Raw genomic sequence first — 14,633 nt, forward strand, 5'->3', positions numbered from 1 at the left:
TTTTTGTTCTGATCTTCCTGAATCTGAACTTACTCAGTTTACCAAAGACAGACTCATAAACCTCACCACAGTCCTCTTATCACCGTCAGTAAATGTTTTGCTCCATCTGCCCCAACTTTTGCAGCCAAATTCACTGTGAAGTGTTCTTTAGCACATGCCAATGCCATTATAGCTTCTGGTTTTACTTGAGGGCCACTCGAGCAGCATGTAACTACAATATACACCAGTTTTTTCTCACTTGTGTGGCATCGATTTCTGACAGCAAGTTTGCAGCTTGAGATTTCAGACCACTGTTCTCTAAGATGCAGTTGACCATTCATAAGGAATTTTCAGAGAGTTTATTTAGGCTCATCACTAAACAGCATTTGGGATATGATATAGAAGGGAAATAGAGAGGAAATGTATAAAATCTGTGGCCTTAAGAATTGTTCTCTAAAGCCTGAGGATGAAAAGGCAGTGGCACAATGTATCAATTCATCATTGCTATATGTATAGCAAGGTCTTTCCTTTTATTTAAATCCCGTAGTTACTAGAGGGCTAGTAATGGCAGTTAGGGGAGTGGTCTGCATCCCCTGAGAGATAGAACATAGAACATAGAACAGTACAGCACAGAACAGGCCCTTCAGCCCACAATGTTGTGCCGACCATTGATCCTCAAAATGCCCCCCTTATCCCAACTCTCTGTCTTTTAGCAATTCATTAATGCTTTGTCCATGCTAATATACCATTTCCAACATCATGGGCTCTTGTCTAATTAAGTAATCTAATATGCAGAACATTTTAAAATGGCTTCTGAAATTCCAACAATATTACGTCCACTGCTTCCACTTCATATATCCAGCTTATTAATGAAATAACTCCATGGAGAACCAGTATCCCAGCACCAACTCACCTTTTCATTTACACATGGAGAGTTCTTACCTCTAGTACTGCCTCATTCAGAAACAGCTCTCAAAGTGCCAGAACTCTGACACTCCTGTTTATATCTGTCAGCCAGGGCTCCCTATTGTGTCAGATTAACAGCCCCAATCAGGGAACTCACATTCTATCAGGTCCAGCTGGCTGACCCCATTACAATCATTACATCCCTCCTCCTCTGAATCCACCTGATGACAGGGCTATGCTCCGAAATTTTGTTTTATCAAATAAACCTGTTGGACTATAACATGAAGGTGTATGATTTCTGGCCTTGCCTGCCCCAGCCCGAAACAGCACCTCCACATCTGAGTCCATTGACATAGGTCGTCCTTTTTCTTAGACAGCACCCTGAGGTGTTTGAACACTGGGACAGGTTCCTCTGACTTAGCGCCCAGTACGGGAGGCATGAAATGCAAGGGAGATTGCCTCCTCACACAGAGCACCCTGGTAGAAATCCACTCATCTTCCGATAGCAAAAGGTGCTGAAGTGGCTACATTTGTCATGTCCAACTCTGATTCAGAGGAGTCACCAGTGTTTGACTGAAAGTGTGGACCCACAGATTCCAACAGCTTTTCCAACTTTTCCAAGGGGCAGGGCACATTTTGTTCCCACACCATTTGCAAATCTGCAGCTTTGAACTGGTCCATGGGCTTGTCCAGGACCATCACACCTTCAGAACTTTGTTTGTCACTGGTCCTGAGCTCGCGTTGACCATGCCTCTTCCCCATGCAGGGCCATTTCCGTAACTCTTACACCAAACTTCGCTCCCCTATCAAACTGTCCCCTCTCGCTTGGGCATTTATCCAGCTGTGAAAAGTGGTTTACCATTTGTTTAAAATGCTCACAAAGGTGAACTGACCCATTGGGCTTTACAATCAGTATGAGTTGTGCTGCCCGTTCCACAAACTTGATTGGTTTGAGGATTCCTTCACTGATCAGCTTCCTGATTTTGGCCTTTACTTTTGCCCTTGAGGCAAATAGCACTAGGAATGCCTTGAAGAATTATGGAATTGCCTCCTGGTTGGCATATAAGTTGGCCTTGGCTCCTCTGTTGGTCCTAGACCTTCCTGAAAAATATCCAGATATTTAATTAGGACTTCACTCAGGCAGCCATTTTCCAATTGAAAAATCTTGAGTCAATCCAGGTGAATCTCTCACAACCAATTGCACCCCATTGAGCTTGAGCCTGAGCCATTTATAACCATCAGTGATCATCTCTCCTTTTCAGAAGAGACAGGAACCAAAATTGAACCCTTAATCTGTAAGTATTCCCCAATATAGGTTCTCAGTGTTGCTGAGGTCTTACACAAACTTAATGGCTGTAGTGCAGAACAAATTGTGTTGAAGACCGGTTCCGTGACTTTTGATACAGCCAATCCAGCATTGCCCTCCATTAGAACTGGGTGACCATTTAAACGGATGTTTATTTTGACTGGTTCTGATTTGGATGAGCATAAACAATTTAACTGTTCCAAACCAGATGTAGGTGCACTTCCAGGGACAGTACTCTCCTATATAGTGGCCTATGATGTATCTTACTCGATTTAGGTCCAGTGGGACTCTTGAGCTATCTCGAGCCTGCATACCGGCAGCAACTGCCATGGCTTGCTCACCCTGATGCTGAAGAAACTTTTAACTGTTTGGCCAAGGCTTTACTTTGTTTTGGGGTTTTGCTGTGGGTCAGTCTAGAGACTCTCTGATCAGGAGATGTCCTGAGTGAGGCTGTGTAACTTTGTAATTCATTCAAGTGGCATCCCCCGGCTCGGCTGGACAGCACATCCACTTCAATTGGAAAACCCTGCATCTTGTACATTCCACTGGCCACACTTTCCAATGATAAAGCAGCTGTTTGAAGCCCAGTTGGGCTTTACTTCATCAGCATTTTTGCTCAGCCACATAATTAATCCCACATACCAAATGGTCTCTTAGCATCTCACAAAGGTTTAAACCACAGTCACATATTTTGCCTATCATATTAGCCTCATCAGAAATTCGGAAACGGATTGCCCTGTTCAGAATTTCACAATTAGAGGAAGCTTGTGGCCGTAATATTCCTTAACTATGCCTGTCACTTCTCCTAAGTTTGTAATAGGGAAAATCAGGCTCATAATAACTGAAAAAGCAACAGCTCCACATGCCATCAGGAGAATTGCACATTGCTTTTTATCCGTCACAATGTCATTTGCATGGAAAAAAGAATGCATTCTTTTCCACATACTGAGCCCAGTCTTCATGATTGCACAAGTCAATCTTCTGAAATAAAGGCATGATGTAAGAAATCCTCACCCCAACCTCCATGGTGACTGTTGCAATGAGTCTTTCCAGAGACATGCTTTATTCCCCTTTGCCACTGAAGGCCTGTATCCCATCATCAAGTCACCCTTTATTTACACGTGGAGAGTTCTTACCTCTCCAACTGCCTCATTCAGAATCAACGCTCAAAGTGCCAGAACCTCTAACATTCCACATTTTATTTGTCAGCCAGGGCTCCCAAATTGAGCAAGATTACTTGTAGGTTTACTGTCAAAGTGGAGGTTGGGTCACTCAGCAGGATGGCTGGTGAGTGATGCCAGCAACATGGGAGCAATTCCTGTACTGGCTCAGGTTACCATGAAGCATTCTCCTTCTCAATCTCCCCTCACCCGAACCATAGTAGCCCTCACATTGAAACACCACCAGATCTCTCTCTTTCTCTGTAGATAGAGCAGCCCTAGATAATGGCATTTATACTGTTCACACTCAAAGTTTATCCTGTCCCTTTATTATTTTATGGTTGTTTTTTGTTGTTAATTAAAACTTTCCCAAGCCTCTGGCTAATCTTTGCCACACTGTATGTTTTTCCTTTCAATCTGATGCGATCCTTTACTCTCCCGGTTAACTGTGGATGGTTTATTCAACTTTTCCTGCCTTTGCCGTAAGCTATGAATTATTTTCTTAAAATGCTTGCCATTGTTTCTCAACCATTTTTGTTGCTAAACCCTTCCCAGTTTACTCCAGCTGGTTCTGCCTCGTTCCTTTGTAATTACCCAGAAATACGTTTATCATAATTGTTTCCAACCCAGGCTTCTCCCTCTCAAATGGAATGTTAAATTTTGCCACTTTTCATGATCACTGTTTCAATAGACAATAGGTGCTGGAGTAGGCCATTCGGCCCTTCAAGCCAGCACCACCATTCATTATGATCATGGCTGATCATCCACAATCAGTATCCTGTTCCTGCCTTATCCCCATAACCCTTGATTCCTCTATCTTTAAGAGTTCTATCTATCTCTTTCTTAAAAGTATCCAGAGAGATGGCCTCCACTGTCTTCTGGGGCAGAGCATTCCATATATCCACCACTCTCTGGGTGAAGAAGTTTTTCCTCAACTCTGTTCTAAATGGCCTACCCGCTCCCAGAATATCCAGGGATTGATGATTATCAGCATTAATCATTATTGCTTCCTGTAAACAGCCACTACACCATCAGCATACTCTTCTGCCAGCCCGCTCAGCAGCATGTCCCTCTGCCACTTCTCCACATATCTTTCGACAACCTTCTCCCACAGCCCTTTGGTCACCAGCTCTTGGATTGAAGTCAGCAGGTTACGCCTGTGATCACTCTCCTCAGCTCTCATTGTGAAGCAAATAAAACCACCTGCAAGACAGATGAACATACCAGAGAGCTCCATGTGTTACAAGCATTGGTAAGACAAGCAATTCTCAAGAATACAGTTATACTACATGATCAGCTCTCAGCATAACAGGCTCAGGATTTAGAACAGCTCGTATCTGCTAATAATTTGTCCATGGTCCACAAAGAATTCCTTTAAATCCTGTCATGGGACCTGGGCATCACTGGCTGTGTTAGCATTTATTGTCTGTCGCTAGTTCCCCTGGGGAAGGCCGTGGTGAGCTGCCTTCTTGAACGACTGAAGCCCACGTGTTATATGTTGACCCACAATGCCATTGAGGAGGGAATTCCAGCTACAGTGAGGGAACAGGGTTACACTTCAAAGTCAGGTTGGTGAGTGGCTTGGAGGGGTCTTGCAGGTGCTGGTGTTCCAATGTAACTGCTGTTCTTGGCTTTCTAAATAGAAGTGATCATGGGCTTTTAATGTGCTGTGTAAGGATTTTTGGTGAATTTCTGCAGTGCATCTTGTAGATAGGACACACTGTGCACCCAGATAAGCATTGGCAATCTGGCATTGTCCCTCATTGGCAATGTAATGGAAATGTAACTGTTGAGCTATGTTGCTCACAGCACATAGTTGGCATGGTAAACACTCCCAAGCACATACAATCCCATTCTCTCCCTTTAGTCATTGTTTAACTATGAGACTGCACAGTTAATCAGTCCTTAGCTCCATCCTATCGAAACACCCACTCTAAGTCCCTGCTTCTCAGTCCCCAGTGTCCACTTCTCATTGTCCATTGTCAGATACAGGAAAGCAGCCAGTCAGCTCCAAAGATGAGCTTTTATCTATAGCCGGTGAAACTGAACAATCGTAAACTAAATGAATAAAGGTTGCTGTTCACTCCACACCATGAATGAAATGCTGGCAATTTGACCAATAACTCTGTCACAGTCCAGTTGATCTGCTGCATTCAGCTCACGTCAACTGGGACCAGGTATCAGTCAGCTCATGTCGCTTCCTCCTCCAGCTCAGCCTTCTCCCTCCATGTCTTCAGACAGACAGAACCCACATGACACTGAAACTCACTCATTCCCAGAAACAGAGTCGGGGTGAACAACACTGGGCCACTTGCAGACCCCAAGCACCTTGAGGATCTGACAGCAGCAACATCTCCCTGAGCTGAGTGCTCTTCATCCTCCTTGGGGCATGTTGCTGTTCCTGGGTTTGCTGTCAGCCCGGGTCCTCGTGCATCTGCCTTCACCTCCTCATGAAGGCAACCACAGCACCTCACCAATGTCTGCGTGCAGAACTCTTGATAGACATGACTGAGATTGGGAATATGAGGAGTAAACAGGTACTTACCTCTGGGAAGAGTCAGTGGTGGCGTGCCCTATGGATGAGGCTGAGCACACTCTTCCATACAGTGAGACATGCTGTGCCCTGATATTAAGGGGCATGCCTCTATCATTCATTCAACCTCCACTTCAGTGGAGTCAATGAAAGCAAGCATGCAGGTACAGCAGGCAGTGAAGAAAGCTAATAGCATGCTGGCCTTCATAACAAGAGGAACTGAGTATAGGAGCAAAGAGGTCCTTGTGCAGCTGTACAGGGCCCTGGTGAGACCGCACCTGGAATATTGTGTGCAGTTTTGGTCTCCAAATTTGAGGAAGGACATTCTTGCTATTGGGGGAGTGCAGCGTAGGTTCATGAGGTCAATTCCCGGAATGGCAGGACTACCATATGTTGAAAGATTGGAGATGTGGGAGATCTGGGAGCAGTCAACCGTCCCTCGCAATGATGTTTGCAAGAAGTGTGTCCATCTTTAGAACATAGAACATTGAAATAATCAGAGGTTTAGATAGGGTGGATAGGGAGAGCCTTTTTCCTAGGATGGTGACGGCAAGCACGAGGGGGCATAGCTTTAAATTGAGGGGTGAAAGATATAGGACAGATGTCAGAGGTAGTTTCTTTACTCAGAGAGTAGTAAGGGAATGGAATGTTTTGCCTGCAACAGTAGTAGATTCGCCAACTTTAGGTACATTTAAGTCGTCATTGGACAAGCATATGGACATACATGGAATAGTGTAGGTTAGATGGGCTTGAGATCGGTATGACAGGTCGGCACAACATTGAGGGCCGAAGGGCCTGTACTGTGCTGTAATGTTCTATGCTCTATGTAACATTAGAGACCAATACAGACCCTTCGGCCCTTGATGTTGCGCCGACCTGTGAAACCAACCTGATGCCCATCTAACCTACACTATTCCATTATCAACCATATGTTTATCCATTGACCATTTCAATGCCCTTAAAGTTGGCGAGTCTACTACTGTTGCAGGCAGAGCATTCCACGCCCTTAGTAATCTGTGAGTAAAGAACCTACCTCTGACATCTGTCCTATATCTATCACCCCTCAATTTAAACCTATGCCCCCTCGTGCTAGCCATCACCATCCGAGGAAGAAGGCTCTCTCTGTCCACCCTGATCCTTTAGCTCCTTTCAGACCACATCAATTGATTGGAGCAGCAGTGAGGCGCATATGGGAAGCAGAAAGCTTGATAGATAGGAGTCAGGGAGGCATTGGCCTAGTGGTATTATCGCTAGACTATTAATTAAAAACTCAACAAATGTTCAGGTGACATTTCAGTACACTGAATGGCCTGGACAGAGTGGACGTTGGGAAGATGATTCCATTGTTAGGAGAGACTGGGACCCGAGGGCACAGAGTAACGAGAGGACCTTGTAGAACAGAGATAAGGGGAAATTTCTTCAGCCAGAGAGTGGTGAAGCTGTGGAATTCACTGCCACAGAAGGCAGGTCATTGAGTACATTTAAGACTGAGATAGATAGATTCGTGATTACCAAACGTTACAGGGAGAAAATGTGTGAATGGGATTGAGAAAATTGTCAGCTATGATTGAATGCTGTAGCAGACTTGATGGGCTGAAAGGCCTAATTTCTGCTCCTATGTCTTATGGACTCAAGTTCGAATCCTTCTATTACGGATAAATGAATCTGAATTTAATAAAGAATCTGGAATTAAGACTCTATTGATGACCCTGAATCCATTCTCAATTGTCAGGAAAAACCCATCTGGTTTACTCATGTCCTTTGGGGAAGGAAACTACCATCCTTACCTGGCCTGACCTAGATATGACTTCCCATCCACGCCATTGCCCTCTGGGCAATTATGGATGGGCAATAAATGGCCTAGCCCAGAAATGCCCATGTCTCGTGAATAGAACATAGAACAATACAGCGCAGAACAGGCCCTTTGGCCCTCGATGTTGCGCCGACCGTGAACTAATCTAAGCCCCTCCCCGTACACTATCCCATCATTATCCATATGCTTATCCAAGGATAAGCTTCTCCTGCCCTTTCCTCTGGTAGGGAGTTACCGAACCTATACCAGTAGTTGGGGTTGAACAAAGGGCTAGAACTGGAGATGTGCAAGTTCTTGGAGCTTGTAAGATTGGAATAATAAGAACGTTTCAGGAATGTGGTGACACCAAAAGTTCAAACTGATGCATGAGTGTCTGGCAGCAGAGGCAGGTAGTTTAGGAATCCCCTGTGGTCTTTCTCTGCGCCCCCGTCCTCCCCACCACAGTAGGTACACAGTTTTATATATGTTTTTGGGGACAGGGAGGGGAACATGGCCTCAAAGGCAAAAGCAACAGCAGCAGCCAGATCAGTAGCACCATGATTGGCTCTGTTAAACAACAGGGAGGGTCAAAGTGTATGTGAGCAGTGCTGATTTTGTGGTGGCGGTGGGTGGAGCGGAGCAAGGTGGGTACTGTTGGCGGGGGCTGGCAGGGGTGCGGCAAGGTGGGTGCTGTTGGTGGGGGCTGGCAGGGGCGGAGCAAGGTGGGTGCTGGTGGCGGGGGCTGGCAGGGGCGGAGCAAGGTGGGGGCTGGTGGTGGGGGCGGGTGGGGCGGAGCAAGGTGGGTGCTGGTGGCGGGTGCTGGCAGGGGCGGAGCAAGGTGGGTGCTGTTGACGGGAGCGGAGCAAGGTGGGTGCTGGTGGCGGGGGCGGGTGGGACGGAGCAAGGTGGGTGCTGGTGGCAGGGGCGGGTGGGACGGAGCAAGGTGGGTGCTGTTGGCGGGGGCGGGTGGGACGGTGCAAGGTGGGTGCTGTTGGCAGGGCGGAGCAAGGAGGGTGCTGTTGGTGGGGGCGGAGCAAGGTGGGCGCTGACGGCAGGGAGAGGCAGGGCTGGGGCAGGGTGGGTGCTGGCGGTGGGTTGGGAAGGGCGGGGTTGTCGGCAGGGCGGGGCAGGGTGGGTGCTGGCGGTGGGGTTGGGAAGGGCAGGGGGTTGTCGGCAGGGCGGTGCAGGGTGGGTGCTGGCGGTGGGGTAGGAAGGGCGGGGGTTGTCGGCAGGGTAGGGTGGGGAAGGGTGGAGAAAGGTGGGTGTTTTTGGTGGGGGTAGATCGAGCCCCAGGATCAAAGCAGTACATCAACATGTAGGGTGATTGAGCGGAGGGTAGAGGTGAACTTGAATAAGTCTGACAGGACAGGCCGGGCCAGGTTCAGGAACACAGTGAGATTGGCGTTCGGTATTGTGTTTATTTGAATGCAAGGAAAATAACAGGTAAAGCAGATGAGTTTAGGGCCTGGAATAATAGTGGGACTACGATGCTGTAATCATTTCAGAAGCTTGGTTGAGAGAAGGGCAGACCCAACAGCTCAGCGTTCCAGGGTTTAGATGTTTTGGGTGAGATAGAGAGCGATGTAAAAAAGGAATGGTGGAAGTTACATTACTGATTGACACACTGTCCCAGCTGCACTAAGACAAGACAGGATACCAGAAGACCCATCCAGTAAGGCCATAAGGATGGAGCTCAGGGATAAGTAAGGTACAGTCAGTATGATGGTATTAGTCCTAACAGCCTCCTAATATCTGGCAGGGGGCTGGAGAAACCGATAGGTAAGCAGATTATGGAAAGATGTAAAAACAACAGGGTCACTGTAGTGCCTGATTTTAACGTCCCTAACAGGGACTGGGGCTCCCTTAGTGCCAGAGGCTTGGAAGGGACAGAATTTGTTCAGTGCATCTGGAAGCATTTCTTGAAGCAATATGTAGGTAACTGAACTAGGGAAGGGGCCATGCTGGACCTTGTACTGGGGAACGAGCCTGGCCAGGTGATTCAAGTTTCAGTTGGGGGAAATATTTTGTGAACAGTGATTTTTAATTGAGTTTGTAGACTTGCTCGTTGAGTCACTGTTTTTGCTTGCAGACGTTTTGTCACCCTGCTCGGTAACATGGTCAGTGCGCCTTCAGTAAAGTGTTGGTGTTCTGTCCCGCTTGTTATTTATATGCGTCGTTTGTTGGGGCAGTTGGCATTACTTCTGGTTCTGTTATTTCAGTTGTTTGTATGTTGGGTCCAGTACAATGTGTTTGTCAGAGTTCCAGTTGGAATGTCAGGTCTCCAGGAATTCCCTGGCATGTCTCTATTTGGCTTGTGCTATTGTGGATGTGATGTCCCAGTTGAATTTGTGTCCTTTTTGTACCCATATGTACTGAGACCAGGGAGAACTGGTCGTATCTCTTGGTAATTCGTTCGTGTTTGTGTATCCTTATTGCCAGTTTTCTTCCAGTTTGGGTTGTGTAATGTTTCTCTCAGTCCTTGCCTGGTATTGTGTACATTAGTTTTATTGGTTGTGGGTATGGGTGGACATTAGGAAGTTGTTTCCATTAGGCGGGAAGACTAGGACCCGTGGGCACAGCCTTAAAATTAGAGGGGGGTAAATTTAAAACTGAAATGAGACGACATTTCTTCAGCCAGAGAGTGGTGGGCTTGTGGAATTCATTGCCACGGAGTGCAGTGGAGGCCGGGACATTGGATGCCTTCAAGGCAGAGATCGACAAATTCTTGATCTCACAAGGAATCAAAGGCTACGGGGAGAGTGCAGGGAAGTGGAGTTGAAATGCCCATCAGCCATGACTTAAATGGTGGAGTGGATTTGATGGGCCAAATGGCCTTATTTCCACTCTTAAGACCATAAGACATATGGATCCTTTATGTTTGTCAGTTGCTGTCACAGGGTGCCTGTTGGCTTGTGGGCTACTCTGATACCCAGGGGTCTGAGTAGTCTTGTCATCTCTGATGCTTCCAGATGCACTGAACAAATTCTGTCCCTTTCAAGCCCCTGGCACTAAGGGAGTCCCAGTCCCTGTTAGGGACGTTAAAATCAGGCACTGCAGTGACCCTGTTGTTTTTACATCTTTCCATAATCTGCTTACCTATCGGTTTCTCCAGCCCCCTGCCAGATATTAGGAGGCTGTTAGAATAATACCATCATACTGACTGTACATCACAGATATGGGAGCCTTTTAAAGGCCAGTTGATCAGAGTTCAGAACCAGAATAAAAACCGAAAGAACTGCAGTTGCTGTAAATCAGGAACAAAAACAGAAGTTGCTGGAAATGCTCAGCAGGTCTGGCAGCGTCTGTGAAGAAGAAAATCAGAGTTAATGTTTCAAGTCCAGGGATCCTTCTTCAGTTCTGATGCTGTCAGACCTGCTGAGCTCTTCCAGTAACTTCTGTTTTTGTTCAGAACCAGAATATTCCTGTAAAGATAAAAGATAAGGATGGCAAGATTCAGGAACTCTGTAAGAGATGTTGAAAGTTTGGTGAAAAGGAGAAAGGAAGCAGATGTAAGGTTTAGGAAACTGATTGGAGGAAAGGATTTGTATGCACCAATTGGGATCTGGATTGCTGTGTGTGTGTGTGTGTGTGTGTGTGTGTGTGTGTAATTGATATGTTCATCAAAGGATTACAGTAATTCGAAACTGACACTTAGGTAGAAGGCCAGTAAACGAATTAGACAGATGGCAAGCTGATGCAAACACGACAGGTTGAATGTCCTCTTTTTGTGCCATAACAATTAAGATTCTGTTTGCTTGTCTTATAGCCATTTTTCAGGTTGCTAAACCTACGGAAGTTGGGACTTAGTGATAATGAGATCCAGAGACTGCCTCCAGAAGTTGCTAACTTCATGCAACTTGTTGAGCTCGACATCTCTCGCAATGGTAAGTCTGGGAGAATACCTGTGCATGTGCCAGTTGGGGGCTGTGTCTGTTTGTGTGTTGCTACATCTCATTGGGATAGCTGGAAATTCACTGGAAATCAAGTTCTCCCTGAGTCATCTCAAAACTTCAAGACTTTATCAAATTACATAAAATTCCTGAATTCCATTGATCTAGTCAGATCCAGGTGAAAAGCAAACACAGGTCAGGTTTCTGTACTTAATGCATATTCGTTATAAATGGCTTCTGACTGCAGATGAACAGCTCACCACCACCTTCCCATGGGCACCTAGGGATAGGCTCTGAGGAAGGGTCACCCGACCTAAAATGCTAACTCTGATTTTTCCTTCAGACACAGCCAGACCTACTGAGCTTTTCCAACAACTTTTGTTTTTTTGATGGGCACTAAATGCAAACCAGCCAGCGACGCCCACATCCCACAAAATGAATAAAAAATAACTATTAATGCTTAGCGTTTAACTCCAGTAGATAAAATACTAACCTCTCTGTACAACTCCCCCCCCCCCCCCACACACACACACACACACACACACACACACACACACACACACACACACACACACACACACGCAGACAGTCCAAAAAGCATTGGTGGTATGGGTGGGAGGGAAAACCAGGACGGTTTGTGACCTTTGTCCACAGGGCGTTGATTGGAAGGGGAACTTAGGCGTTAGAGCAGGAGTTTCTGGGGGTAATTCGGGAGGCACAGCAAAAAATTATCCCAGGGATCAACAAACATATTAAGGAAGGACGAGGAAATCATGACAGACAAGGGAAGTCAGGGACAGCATAAAAACAAAAGAAAAAACACTGTGTGGCGAAGATTAATGGGAACCCAGAGGATTGGGAAGCCTTCTGAAGCAAGCTCAATGGACCCGAAGTATGAACTCTGATTTCTCTTCACAGATGTTGCTATACCTGCTGGGATTTTCTAGCAATTACTGTCTTTGTAAAATGAAATTATTTTCCTGTTCGCCTCACTTCAGTCTTTAATAAGATTTTAGAATGCATTATGAAGGAAATAAAGATTGGGTAATAAATGCTGACCAGCTACTGACACATGTATCCCACAAGTGCATAGAAGAAAGACTAGCCCATGGTATTTGGGTGAACGCTACTGGTACAGACAGAGGATTGGCCCATTGGCTGAAGGCAGAGAGTGGGGATAAAAGGGTCTTTTTAAGGATGGCAGGTAGTGACTGGTAGAGTTCTGCAGGGGTCACTGTTGGGACCACAACTATTCACGTTATACATTAACGACCTGAATAAAGGGACTGAAAGCATTGTTGTGAAGTTTGCAGATGACACAAAGTTGGATAGAGAAACAGGTAGTGTTGACAAAATGGGCAGGTTGCAGAGGACTTGAACAAGCTAGGTGAGTGGGCAGAGAAGTGGCAGATGGAATAAAATATGGGAGAGTGTGAGGTTATGCACTTTAGTGGGAAGAATAGAGGCATAGACTATTTTCTATCCATGGAAAGGCTTTGGAAATCTTAAGCACAAAAGCACTTGGGAATCATGGTTCTGTTATGGTTAATGTGTAGGTTCAGCTGGCAGTTAGGAAGGCAAATGCAAAGTTAGCATTCATTTCGAGAAGGCTAGAATGCAAGAACAGAGATGAGTTCTGTTGAGGTTGCATCAGGCTCTGGTTAGACTGCATTTGGAACATTGTCAGTGGTGTTCATACACACGCTAGTCTCCTTCTATCAGGGTGCCTGCGCGCTAGTCTCCCAGCGTCCGTATGTATCTTGCACTAGTCTGTTGGGGAGGTGTATCTGTTTGCTCGCGTGCCAGTCTGCTGGGCATGGGGTCATTGGTGTGCCCGTGTACAGGTTTGTCCTAGTCCCATGCTCCCCAATTCCTGCTTTTTATGCAACTTTATACGTTTCCTGTTTGGATGCAATATCATCGTTAATTTCTTCTGTAAGCCATGAGCCCCTTTCCTCCTTTTTTGTACCTACCAGGAATGAATATTTGTGTAATTCGTGTATGTGTGTGTTCCACCATCTTCCCTTTACTGAGGTTCCCCAATCCTTCCTTGCCAGTTTTTGTTTCAGACACTCATAGCTCCCTTTATTTCGATAAAAGGGTCCTGATTTCTGATTTGACCACTTCACTCTCCATCATGATGAATTCTATTGTACTGTGGTCAGACATCCTCAAGAAACCCCACACAAAAAGATTGTTAATCGATCCTTTCTCGTTGCACGGTTGCAAGTCTGGAATATCCTGTTCTCAGGATGGTTCCTCACTGTTTTGTCTAAACAAATCATCTGACACATGCCAGGAAATCCTGCTCCACAATATCGGTGTTAGTTTTGTTTGTCTGATCTGTATGTCAGTTAAAGTCACCATTAATGCAGTGGTACCCTTACTGCATGAATCTTTGATTTCTTGTTTAGTACCTCTCATCATATCTTCACTACTGTTTGAGGGCCTTTCGACATCCCCACTCTTTTTTTTTGTCCCTTGATATTTCTTACTTCCACTGATACAGATTCCATGTAATGACTTTCTGAGCTAATATCCTTCCTCTCAATGTTGCTTTACCACCTTTACCTTTTTGTCTGCCCTTCTTGTGTCTGTAGACAGGCTTTGGGGGTTTACAAGATGGGTTAGCCATAATGAGGGACTGTCTTATAAGGAGAGAAGGGGTAGCTGGGCCTGTACTCATTGAAGTTTAGATGAATTGCAGGTGACTTTCTTGAAACACAAAACATTCTTGGGGACTTGACAGGGAGTCTGTGGAAAGGTTTTTACCCCTGCTCAAATCATGCTGCAGCTGTACAAAACTCTGGTGCGGCCGCACTTGGAATATTGCGTACAGTTCTGGTCGCCCCATTATAGGAAGGATGTGGAAGCTTTGGAAAGGGTGCAGAGGAGATTTACTAGGATGTTGCCTGGTCTGGAGGGAAGCTCTTACGAGGAAAGGCTGAGGGACTTGAGGCTGTTTTCATTAGAGAGAAGAAGGTTGAGAGGTGACTTAATTGAGACATATAAAATAATCAGAGGGTTAATTGGGTGGATAGGGAGAGCCTTTTTCCTAGGATGGTGA

General features: G+C 45.8%; 1 protein-coding gene across 12 annotated transcripts in view; it reads left to right on the forward strand.

The window, feature by feature from the left end:
* The window catches only part of scrib (scribble planar cell polarity protein), a 222,455-nt gene that overhangs the window by 41,476 nt on the left and 166,346 nt on the right, over positions 1-14,633 (forward strand). For all 12 annotated transcript variants that reach the window (XM_059640836.1, XM_059640869.1, XM_059640855.1 and 9 more), the window contains exon 2: positions 11,443-11,560. In XM_059640836.1, the coding sequence (XP_059496819.1) occupies positions 11,443-11,560 (118 nt within the window). The remainder of the gene's footprint in view (positions 1-11,442; positions 11,561-14,633) is intronic.

The sequence above is a fragment of the Stegostoma tigrinum genome, chromosome 2 (assembly GCF_030684315.1).
Source record: "Stegostoma tigrinum isolate sSteTig4 chromosome 2, sSteTig4.hap1, whole genome shotgun sequence".
In the NCBI taxonomy this organism is placed as follows: domain Eukaryota; kingdom Metazoa; phylum Chordata; class Chondrichthyes; order Orectolobiformes; family Stegostomatidae; genus Stegostoma; species Stegostoma tigrinum.